Source organism: Miscanthus floridulus, chromosome 2, assembly GCF_019320115.1.
Source record: "Miscanthus floridulus cultivar M001 chromosome 2, ASM1932011v1, whole genome shotgun sequence".
In the NCBI taxonomy this organism is placed as follows: Eukaryota; Viridiplantae; Streptophyta; class Magnoliopsida; order Poales; family Poaceae; genus Miscanthus; species Miscanthus floridulus.
Genome location: NC_089581.1, coordinates 49,808,491 through 49,819,870, shown reverse-complemented (window position 1 = coordinate 49,819,870; position 11,380 = coordinate 49,808,491). Strand labels below are relative to the sequence as shown.

Sequence of the window (11,380 nt, the reverse complement as noted above, 5' to 3'; positions counted from 1 at the left end):
TTTCAACTCGAAAAGCAATTTAAACCATTTTGACTTTTAATCAAAACCACTCAACCAATTAAATCAAATGCACCGGCATGTATGCACCTCCATGTTTCTACTCCTTATGATGAATTTTAATTTAATAAAAAATTGTTATTTCCCTATGCTTTCATGAGCATAAAAATTCCAAATTAAATCATTTTAGCTCTATTCCCAAATATTCAAATTTTAGGGTGTTACAGTAACTACCAATTATAACAAGCAGTTGGCTACTGTCAAGCGATTGAGGCAGAAAAAGAGCCCCAATGGTACTTGACTCAAAGAATGTAGGGCGGTAAGCCGGTAACTACATCTTCCCGGTATCATCTGGACACAAAATATCCATCTCTGTTTCCCATCCGTCATAAGGAATCAGAAGCGGAGCCAAAAGTCCCACGTCCACATTGCCGAACAAACATAAACAGAGTACCATCAATAGATACTTTAAGTGCACTGCACAACCTTCTTGGTGCCTATATAAGCAGAATGGTAACTTAGCACTTGTAAATAATTAAGAGAGGCAATGAGGTACTGTTAAGAAATGATAGTACAAACCAGATGCCAGCGCTTGCTTAATGGAGACGAAGAAACTTGGATCTCATCTATGTCAGGTAAAGGGGGTGACCGGAAGCACAACACTTTTCTTTTGAGGTCATCCCTAGCACTTGATCGTGCGTAAGATCCCCTAGTTATGTTTCCATCCTTCCAGACATCCTTCAAGTAAAATAAGATTGGCTTCTTGCATAAAGACTTCTGAACATCTCTAGTGTCAAAATCAAATTCATTTCTCTGACTCATCCTATTATATGCAATGTAAGTACGCTGCGATCGCTCCAAATCACGAGGAAGAAGAACATTGGGGTATACTTCAACAACATAGCCCAACGAGATAGCAAATGTAAGCTTTTGGCTTTGATCATAACAAATTGAACGCTGCAGGAAGCTCATGGGTTCCATTTTCATAGCCTTCGTAAACAGCTCCAGACTCTCAAGAGAGTTCAATCCAGGGTATATGGGGTCCACAAGCTCCACATGGTGGATACTGATGAAAGGAACAATTGGATGAGATGCCAATAACCCATGAGCATTGCCTCTGATATCCCACTGATATATGACAAGAAAAAATGACATTAGTAGGTTAGTAGGATGGATGGGTTTTATCAGCATATATACTCAGGCTAACGAAGCTGAAAATCAATCTAATCTATTTTTTTATTACGATAGCAGAAACAAAAAAAAAGTAATAAGCTATTATAATTCTCAAGCACATACACATCTAATGCCGATTTTCAGAGTGGCATTGAGAGACAGAGACAATACTGTAGAATAACCAAGCAAATCCTGGCAAAAGTGTCCAGGGAAGAAAAGCGTCCGAACAAAAGCAACCTTCGAGTCCTACCAAACTTTCCTTTCACTGTCATAACCACTCTGGCAATGACCTACTTTTGTTGAAACACAATCAATCAATGATAAAATTGACCAGCTCAGATGGGGCAACAGTGGAAAGCATTACCTTCCTTTCTGCCCTAATGAAATAAGTATGACTGATGATATATGGTAAAGTTCGAAACATCAACAGAGGCATCCAGACCAACCTCTACATTGGGGAATGATTCATGAAGACTGCAAACAATTTTTGGGGGTGTTTACACATAGAATGTGTAACTACTCGCGATTGGAAAAGAGGGATCAATCCACGAACAAATTTCATTTGTGGCTGTGGCTGAGAGCTAGTTTATGAGGAAGTCCCACATTGCTAGTTAAAGCAAATACTAAATGGATCAGTCGATCAGAGTTGTAGGCACCAGCTTTACAATTCAATCCCGGCAAAATGTTGAAGGGTAAGCTAGATACCTGGTGGAATCCGTACTCGCGGGATAGGGGCACGCCGAGCTCCGTAATGCAGGCATGGAGGCGATCGTCGCTTCCATACAGCTTGGGGTACCTCTCGATGCACACGTCAAGCGTCTGCGCGAGTGCAGCGGCGAGTGGGAAGCTGAGCGCGACACCGCCACCTCCGAAAGCCATGCTATGGCTGAAGTCGGTGTTGGCGGAGTGGCTCTCGGACGGCGCCCCGACGTACACCATCTCCCTCCAGTCGTACTTGCTGAGCACGGCGACGAGGTTGTCCGCGCACAGCACGGTGTCGTCATCGACAAGCACGACCCACCGCGCGCCCGCCCCTCCGCCGACGAGCCGCACGACCTCAGCGGCGATGCGTGCGATCCGGAGCCCCGACGGGTGGCCCGTGGGGTTGGTGTACCTGAAGCGCGAGGTGTCCTCGGACACCCGGATCGGCGGGAGGGAGCCCTCCCAGGGGGCGCTAGGCGCCGGCGCGGCGGGCGCGCCCGCGTCGAGCCAGACGTTGCCGCGCATCGCGGCGGGGTCCCACCACAGGCGGACGTACTCGCGGCGGCGCGGCCAGAGATGCGCCGACCCGGCGATGCCGAAGACGATGTGGCCGAGCGAGAGAGGCGAGGCCGCGCCGGGGCCCGCGGACGCGGCCGCGGCCACGGCGCGCGCATCCGACAGCGCCGAGTGCTCAGATGCGGCGGGGGGCGCCCCCTGGGACGGGGAGAGCACGAGGAGGAGCCAGAGCCCGGTGGCGAGTAGCAGCAGGAGCAGCGCCAGCACGGCCGCGGCAAGCGGGCACTGCCGCGGCGGGACGAGCGCCAGCGGGAGGAGCGGCGGCTGCTGCGGCGGCGGATGCGGAGGTGAGGAAGCGGCGTAGTGGGGCTTGGGCATTGGACTCGGTGGTGGACGCCGCCGCCGCCGGTGGCCACGGACATTGGGAGGTTAGCGCAGGCGGGACGTGGCGATGTTTTAGGAATGGACGGTGGGGACGGGTGGCGGCCTCTCCTTACAGTTGTTAACACCACGCCATTCCATTTCAAATCTCACTTGCCTTTTTTTTTACTTACAAAACCAATTACTCCCCCACCCCCCACCCCCCCCAACACCACACACACACAAATTTATAAATTTACAATTAATTAATTTTGAATCTCTTCTCCTGATCGTGTCTTTAAATATTCATTCGGATGGTTTGAATTTTTGAATTCCAGATCACAGTGTCAAGTAAGTAGTACTATGTAATCTAGAGACCATTAAGATTTAAGCTTGCACGTGGAGGATGGTGACAGGATTGCTCACCGCTGATGATACGCACAGCTTTCTATTTAGCTTTTTATAAGAGACAGGGAATAAATGAATAATATAGGTTTCTGACTTGTATTGTAGGTGAATGGTACTCCAAGCTTCATCGCGAAAGAATATCTTGTTGTAGTGGGCTTCAAGCAAGTGCTGCAAGGCAGTGCCATGTGTCTAGATATCGTCTTCGCAAATAATTCTTTTTATGGGGAATATGTTCTCTCCTCTCATCAATCAATGTTGAGATGTTTCTGTAAAAGTTTGGTTACCGTGATGCGAGATACAGCTAGGAGAGATCACAAGTCTGGTTCAGTAGTTGGCTTGAATTAAGGGCCTGTTTAGTTCCCCAAAACCCAAAAAATTTTGCGCAGTATCCATCACATCGAATCTTGCGGCACATGCATGGAGTACTAAATGTAGACGAAAAAAAACTAATTGCACAGTTAGATGAGAAATCGCGAGACGAAACTTTCGAACCTAATTAGTCCATAATTAGACACTAATTACTAAATACAAATGAAAGTGCTACAGTATCCAAAACCCAAAACTTTTCAGATCTAAACGCGCCCTAACTGGAAGTAGTTGGGATGTGTGAGCTGAAAGTTTTTTTTTTATTGTTGTGAGCTGAAAGTTGCATCTCAAGCAACGCATGCTGCAGCATCTAGATCAGTCTGCGGTTTGTCAGGAAAATAATTACTGTGCTGTATGGTGTACGCTAAGCCTGATTGTTTGCTAGCGTAAACTGTGAAGCCGATGAGCGAGCGTGTCCATGTGACCGAAAAAGGTTCGGGGCTTTGGTTTGGAAGCTGCAAACAATCGTCCCGTTCACTTTGACTTATAAGGAGTATTTTTTAGCCAACGAATAATATTTTTATCGTACAACAAATCAGTTAATAGTATTTTTAGTCATGCCAATAATTGGTCCCGTTTGGTTGGCAGAATTTTGGCTGAAACTGACTGAAAAACACTGCTCTGGCTGAATTGCTGTGAGAGAAAAACACTATTGCGGTCGAAAAAAGAAGCCGAACAAACCGAATATGGGGTAAGGCGAATGGGGCCAACTTTCAGCCATGTTGCCCTGTTCGCTAGTGTCGGCGTTTTGGATCGGGGGGTCCTCAACCAACTAGTGAATTTATCCTGCATGTTTCCGATTCCAGATGGTGATGCAAAGAGACACAAGGTTTATACTGGTTCGGGCAATTCGAGCCCTACATCCAGTCTGGGAGATCGATCTTGTATTCCTTGCACCAAAATGCTTGTAGTAGGGGGATACAAGCTAGGTGAGAGAGGGAGCTAGTCCCAGGTCTCGGCGATGTGTGATGTGGGCTGCTAGAGACGTTGCTCTCAGGCGGCAGGGAAATATGTGTGTTACAGGGCCTTGTTCTTCGTGAGTGCCTCTCCCCCTAGAAATAGCCCAAGTCATTTCCTTTTATAGTTTGAAGGGAGGACAAGGGTAGTACATGAGCTAACTATACGGCGTCGTGCAAACAGAGACGGCGGGTCCGAGCCCTGTAGCCTGTTCCTATGGCGGCATAGTCGTCGGAGTGGTCCGTCCTTGGAGCACTGGGGCGGCGTGCAGGTCACATCCGATCCTATGCGTCATGGGAGCTCCAGGGCTGCCTCGGAGCGGGTGCGGCGGTCAGCGTGCGGGTCGCTGTGGATTGACTGTGCGCGAGGCCGAGGCTCGGTCGGTGCCGAGGCCGCACCGCGGTGGGGGGTCTCGGCAGACACGAATCCCGAGATAGCCGAGACCCTGGTGCAGAGTGCCGAGGCTCGGAGAGAGCGGTTGATCTGGTGCGCTGGTTCAGAGGCGATGATGACCCGGGCCAGGCTGCCCATGTCGTGTTGTTTTCGAGGCGGGGATCACGGGGCACAGTGTAGTGCGGGCGCTGATCGTGGGCACAGCGTCAGAATACAGTGGCCGGTAATCCCCGCCGTGCCCTGTCTCAGCCGGTATGGCGCTGATGCGACCTCATGTCTCATCGGCCATTCCGCGGTGTCGAGCCATCGTCCAGCTGAGATCGCGGGAGTGGTTGACGTATTAATGGGACATGACGTGCTGTCGGGAAGACCGGTCGAGGCGGGGGCGATGGGCTACGGACAAGCCGGCCTCGAGCGATATGGAGAGTAAGGCCTCGCGCGAGACGGAGATTGGGCTCCTTGCCGAGACCTTCCGTGAGAGGCCTCGCGCGAGGGGGAAATTGCGTCAGGACACCGAGACCTTCCGTGAGAGGCCTGAGGCGATGCGGAGAGTCGGGTGGGCTCGGACGGGGTTGGCTATGAGCCCATGGCTTACCCTCTAACTTTGTTGTTGATGGGATTTAAGTGCCCCTTTTGGTGTACGCTCGGGGTACCCTGTTTTATGGTACCCGACAGTAGCCCCCGAGCCTCAGGGGGAGTGAGTGCACTCTCCCTGAGGGTTTATCGAGACTTGGCTTGCAGTCGCTCTCGTAGGGATTGCTTTTTGCTTCTTGAGGTTTCGGTGGGTGCGCGTGAGCGCACCCGCCGGGTGTAGCCCTCCAGAGGCTTTTTTCATTTTTCGTGTTCGAGTGAAGAGTTTTTATCGTATTTGCCGAGCCCACAAGTGCGAATTCGGGTCGCGGGGGTCTCGACAAGGTCGCAGAAAGAGTCCCCTAGCCTCCACACAGAGCAAGAGGTCCGTCGAGGGTTCCCCTGGCTTTTTTGTACGACCCTCGCGCTTTCTTTTCGCTCGGAAGGAGGGGTGGAATGTGTCAGGCTACCCTCGGTGGGCACGAGCGTTGGCACTTCCGGTGAGCTATTATCGGGTAAGTCCGAGTGGAGGCCCGTGCCCCGTTCGCTAGGGGACGGCTAGCGGTCCAGAGACGCACTCCAAGAGTACCAGAGGGTTTCTCTAGTGGGTGTCGAGGCCGTTCGCTGGGCCTCAGTGGCTCGGTGCCTCCCTACGGTGGGATCCCATTCGAAGACCTCCCTGCCGGTCTCGGACATGACTTGGGACGCCGCGAGCGACTGTTAGCTCGGGCCTCGGCCGTTCATAGGCTCGCCCAAAGTCGTCCCTGACTCTGTTGCCCTAGGGTGGCTGTCGAAACCTCAGGGGGCTCAGCCTTCAAACCCCTGGACCGTAATGGGCTCGGTGCCCTTTGTCACGTTTGTAACGTAACTTCTAGCGCGGACTTAGATCATTTATCTTTGTCTTGGGTGCAGGAGGAGCCCCCGAGCCTTCGCCTAGAGCAAGAGGGTGGTCAGGGGTCCCTGGCTTTTTTATTCGACCCTCATATATCCTTTTCGTTTGGACGGAGGGTTTGTTTGCCGAGCCCATTCGGGTGCGAGCCGTAGCCACTGGGTCTCGACAGGGTTGCAGGAAGAGCCTCCTAGCCTCTACACGGGGCGAGAGGGCCGTCGGGAGCTCCCCTGGCTTTTTATACGCCCCTAGCGCTTGAGGGTTTGTTTGCCGAGGCCCCTTTGGGCGCGAGCCTTGGTCGCGGGGTCTCGGCGAGGTTGCAGGAAGGGCTCCCTAGCCTCCGCACAGAGCAGAGGGCTGTCAGGAGCTCCCCTAGCTTTTTGTACGACCCTCGCACTTCCTTTTCGCTCAGAAGAAGGGGTTGTTTTGTTGAGCCCCCTCGAGTGCGAACCGGGGTCGCTAGGTCTCGGCAAGATTGCAGGAAGAGCCCCCTAGCCTCTGCACGGGGCGAGAGGTCCATCGGGGGTTCCCTGGCTTTTTTGTACGACCCTCATGCTTCCTTTTCGCTCGGAAGGAGGGGTGGAATGTGCCAGGCTACCCTCGGTGGGCACGAGCGTTGGCACTTTCGGTGAGCTATTATCGGGTTAGTCCGAGTGGAGGCCCGTGCCCCATTCGCTAGGGGACGGCTAGCGGTCCAGAGACGCACTCCAAAAGTTCCGGAGGGTTTCTCTAGTGGGTGCCGAGGCCGTTCGCTGGGCCTCGGTGGCTCGGTGCCTCCCTACGGTGGGATCCCATTCGGAGACCTTCCTGCCAGTCTTAGACACGACTTTAGGGCATCCCAAGCGTTTTGCTTGCTTGGGCCTTAGTCCCATATAGGCTCGCCCGCGGTCGTCCCTGACTCTGTTATCCTAGAGCGGCTGTCGAAACCCATAGGGGCCCAGCCTTCGAACCCCTGGACCGTAACGGGCTCGGAGACGGTTCCTTCATCTAAAAGGAATAGGGTGGGGGAATATCTTCCCCATCGGCTCGGCAACGGGCGGCGCGCCTTTCGAGATGGTTTCCTAGGGAGGCGAAACGACGCCTGCTGCCATAGTGGCCGAGCGTGACGTGGTTGATGGGACGTAACTATTCCCGTAATTAATGAGAAAGAAGTGGGCACGTGGGCGGCAAAATCGGATCGTGGTTAACTACGCCGGATCGAGGGGAAACTCCCCCGATTTCATCGCCCGTTCGTTTCACCTTCCCCCTGCATAAATACTCGAAGAGTCTCGCCCCTCCTCACCTTATCTTGCCTACGTTAGCTCTGCCTCCATCAAGCCATCGCTAGAGCAGCGGGCGTCGGGAAGAAGAAGGGAGAAGAGCGAGCTAGGGAGAAAGCGAGAAAAAGCGAGAGAGTGAGAGAGAGAGAAAAACTCACCGCCGCACCCGATCCCTCCACCGCACTCATGGCCGACGACATCGTTGTTGTCGAGGTAGACCCCTAGGATCCTTCTGACGTTACCGTGGAGACGCTCAAGTCGCTCGTCGACGGCGGACTCCTTCGTCCGGTGACGGACCCCAACAGGCCGGAGTGGATTGCTCCATACGGCGAGCTAGAACCGAGGCCTCGCGACGGCTACGTCATGAGCTTCGTCTCGTTTCACGAGCACGGCCTCGGCGTCCCGGCAGATCGGTTCATGCGAGCGCTCCCACACTACTATGCCGTGGAGCTCCACAACTTCAACCCCAACTCCATCGCACAGGCGGCCATCTTCGTTGCCGTCTACGAGGGGTACTTGGGGATTGCTCCCCATTGGGAGTTGTGGCTCCATCTCTTCTGGGCGGGGCACACCACTAAGCCGACGGGCATGTCAGGCATGAGGAAAGTGACAAGGGCCGGCGGCTACACTCTCCAAGTGCGCTAAGACCGCCAGCACCTCTACATCCCAGCCCAGCTCATGTCATCCAATCGCCGATGGTACACGAGCTGGTTCTACCTTTGTAACGACGATGAAGGACTTCCCCCTACACTAGGTGGATTGTGGGGAGCTACCTAGAGAGGTGGAAGTACGGTGTCCCTAAGGACGACCAGCCCAAGCTGTAGCCGCTTCTGGAGGGGCTGGAGAGGCTACGGGGCCATGGCCTTACCGTGGCTGTGGTCGTGGCTACCTTCCACCGCCGGAGGGTACTGCCGCTAATGGCTCGGCGGCGGCGGCTGTTCGAGATGAAGCCGGGTGAGCCCATTGAGGGCATCCGGATGTCCTCCTCCGCCCTTTCCGATGAGGAAATTCTTCGTCGGGTGGGGGAGACAGTGGAGGCGAAGCTGAGGGGCGGCAACTTGACCCCCATCGCGATGCGACCGTCGCGGGGTTCCTCTCGCTGGTAAGTCGTGTGTCGCTGTAGCCCTCGAGCCTCCTCCGTTTCTTCTTACTTCTTGTTCCCTTATGCACGTTCATCATTCCTGCAGGGGATGAGGGACGTGCGCTCCTCTCCACCGCCCGTTCTCGAGGACACGAGGTGGCGGGCGATCAACCGGGCGCACGCCGACGTGCAGAAAAAATGGAAAGACGCCAAGGTGGCAAAGCGCACAAAGAAGATCCTCGCGCACGAGGAGCTGGACAAGCACCGCCGTCAACAAAGGAAGGATGGTCTCCCATTGGAGGAATCCCCGTCGCCATCGCTATCGACGGAGGCCTCAGACGGGGATGACGAGGGCGAGGTGGGGCGAGGTCCCCTGGACCATCTCCCTGACATAGTGGAGGTGGTGCCCGGGGCATTGGCAAGCAGCCCGGCACTCCCGGGAGGAGGAGTGGACCCGGGGTCGGTGATTGCCCGCTCTGGGGCCGAGGCTGACACGCCCGAGGTACGGGTGTTGGGCAAACGCGCCGTCAGCCCGGTGGGCTCGGCGGCGGCGGTGGAACAAGTGGCGGCGGAGGCGATGCAACTGCCCCCGCAGAGGACGGAGGGGGCGCCGAGGTCCGTTGAGGACCAACCGGCGCCGATGGACACGGAGGTGATGCCTCTGCCACCACTGCCTTTGTGGACGAGGGTCGCCGTGGCGAAGCGGTTGCCGCCCCGCTCAAGGTAGGTGTATTTTTGGTGGGGTCGCAGTGCCTCCTGTTTGTCCTTTTGTCTTATACTGACCCTGTGGTCGTCTTGTCCTTAGTCGGAAGCGGCCTGCGGAGGTGCCTACCTTGGTGCCCCTTAAAGCGCTCAAGGTTACCCCCGGCTCCACTGCCCACTAGGTGGCGGAGGCGCAAGCCGCCCTGCATCATGGCGCGGCGTCGGCGAGGGCCGACCCAAAGGAGCCAGCCCCTCTAGGAGGGGCTGACGAGGCGGCCCTGACACAGGAAGGGGAGGTAGCGCCTCCGCCCCACGATGGTGAGGCTCGTGGGTCGGATGCGGCTGAGGTCCCCTTGGCCGCCGAGACCACCGGGACCGAGGTCCCTAGGGTTTCGCAGGCCGGGGCGATAGAGACTACGGCGCCTGGGACCACCGAGGCCGCTGCGGTAGGCAACGGGGCCCTCGCGACCGCCGAGGCCACGATGGCGGAGGCCGGAGCCCTCGAGACCGTCGGGGCCACGATGGTGGAGGCCGGAGCCCCCAGGACCACCGAGGCCATGATGGCAGAGGCCAGAGCCCCTGGGACCACCGATGCTGACGCGATCGTGGCGGGGCTGCCAGCCTAGGAAATGGAGATGAAGGCGGCGAAGGCCTTGGTGGCACCCTTGGTTCAGAACCCGCCGCCGTTGCGAGAGAGCGCCCGGGAGGTGGAGATTCTTCTGATCTCCTTCGACGATACTTCCCGGGCGCAAGAGATGGCCGGCGCCGAGGCGGTCGGTGTCGTGGAACAGCCGGTTCCAACTTTGGGCGAGGGAAGCTCAGCCCTCGCGCAGGTGTGACCCAAACCTCATGGGTGGAACCACCCGCGTGTCCTGTGGCAAAGCCGGGATGATCCTGAGGCAGGTCCTCTGTTTGCCCTCGAGGACGTGGCCGAGGGCGGTCGCTGGGACACGTTCGAGCAGTACCGCCAGCTTGCAGAACGGTCTATACGAACGACGCTGTCCGTGGTGGCCAACGATTTGCCCGGAGTCGCCTAGGTTGGTGCTTTCTTTTCCCATGCGGTGGTCTTTTTCTGAGCTTTCTCTATAGGGATTGACCCCTGTTCTATTTCCCCCAGGAGCTCGAGACCCGATCTCTTGGGAAGTCGGTCTTCCTCCGCTGGGAGAGGGATGTCTGGGACCAGCTTCAGCGGCAGAAGGGCCTTCTTGCCTGCGCCAACGAGCTCCTGTCGGCGTGGAGCACAGAGGTGGAGGACCTCTGCCTTCGTTGTGCCGACACGAAGGTCGAGGCGGCCACGGCCCAGGAGCAGCTCGCCCCTCTAGAGCCGTGGGTCAAGGAGTTGGAGGAGGAGCTCACCCACACGGCCAGTGATCGGGATGCCTTCAGGGCTTGAGCCGTAGAAGCTACGGCCTCGGCCTCGGCTCTTGCTGGGTAGCTAGGGGCGGAACAGAATGTGCACCGGCTGACAAAAGGTGCTTTGGATGAGGCCCTTGCAGCAGCTGAGGCCTCGCGAACCGAGGCTGTGGTTTGGAGGGGGACGGCCGAGGGTGAGTCCTGGTCCCCTCATTTTATTTTATTTTCCTTATGTTCGTTTCCTAACTTCCTTGTGTGACGTAGAGCTAGGGAGTGAAGCTTCCAGGGTGGCTGAGGCTTCTCAGGTCGAGGCCCAGTGCCTGAAGGAGAAAGCCAAGGCTTCCTAGGTCGAGGCCCTACGCTGGAAGGAGAAAGCCGAGGCCTATCAGGTCGAGACCCGACGCTGGGAGCAGAAGGCCAAGGGTGAGTTCCGTGGGCTTTCGCCCCTGATTTAGGTTGTTTTTCCCTCGCTCAACCTCATCCCATTTTCCATGGTGCAGAGTCAGAGGCGGAGGTTACTCGGGCAGCTGAGGCTTCCAGCGCGGTGCAGACGGTGCTTGAGACCGAGATCGGGGAGCACGAGGCACTGAAGAGCGCCTCCCGTGTCGCCTGCGATGCCCTGGTGATTGAGGGAGTTCAGTCAGGCAGCTCCCT

The 11,380-nt window shown here is 56.0% G+C and overlaps 1 protein-coding gene across 1 annotated transcript; it reads right to left on the bottom strand.

Moving 5' to 3' along the window:
- Positions 1–200: 200 nt before the first annotated feature.
- Positions 201–2,833, bottom strand: LOC136538743 (uncharacterized). The gene is made up of 3 exons (XM_066530705.1): positions 1,876–2,833; positions 577–1,125; positions 201–494 (listed from the first exon to the last, which is right to left on the bottom strand). Exons 1-3 carry the CDS (start codon positions 2,764–2,766, stop codon positions 384–386), a joined length of 1,551 nt encoding a protein of 516 aa, XP_066386802.1. The 5' UTR covers positions 2,767–2,833; the 3' UTR covers positions 201–383.
- Between the last annotated feature and the right edge of the window lie 8,547 nt (positions 2,834–11,380).

Bases quoted from the DNA above. Each gene is read 5' to 3' on its own strand.
- LOC136538743 (XM_066530705.1), bottom strand. From the start codon at position 2,766: ATGCCCAAGCCCCACTACGCCGCTTCCTCACCTCCGCATCCGCCGCCG. The intron at 1,126-1,875 runs GTATCTAGCTTA...GTCATATATCAG, and splicing joins GCGAGTACGGATTCCACCAG to TGGGATATCAGAGGCAATGC. The intron at 495-576 runs GTTTGTACTATC...CTGCTTATATAG, and splicing joins TAAGCAAGCGCTGGCATCTG to GCACCAAGAAGGTTGTGCAG.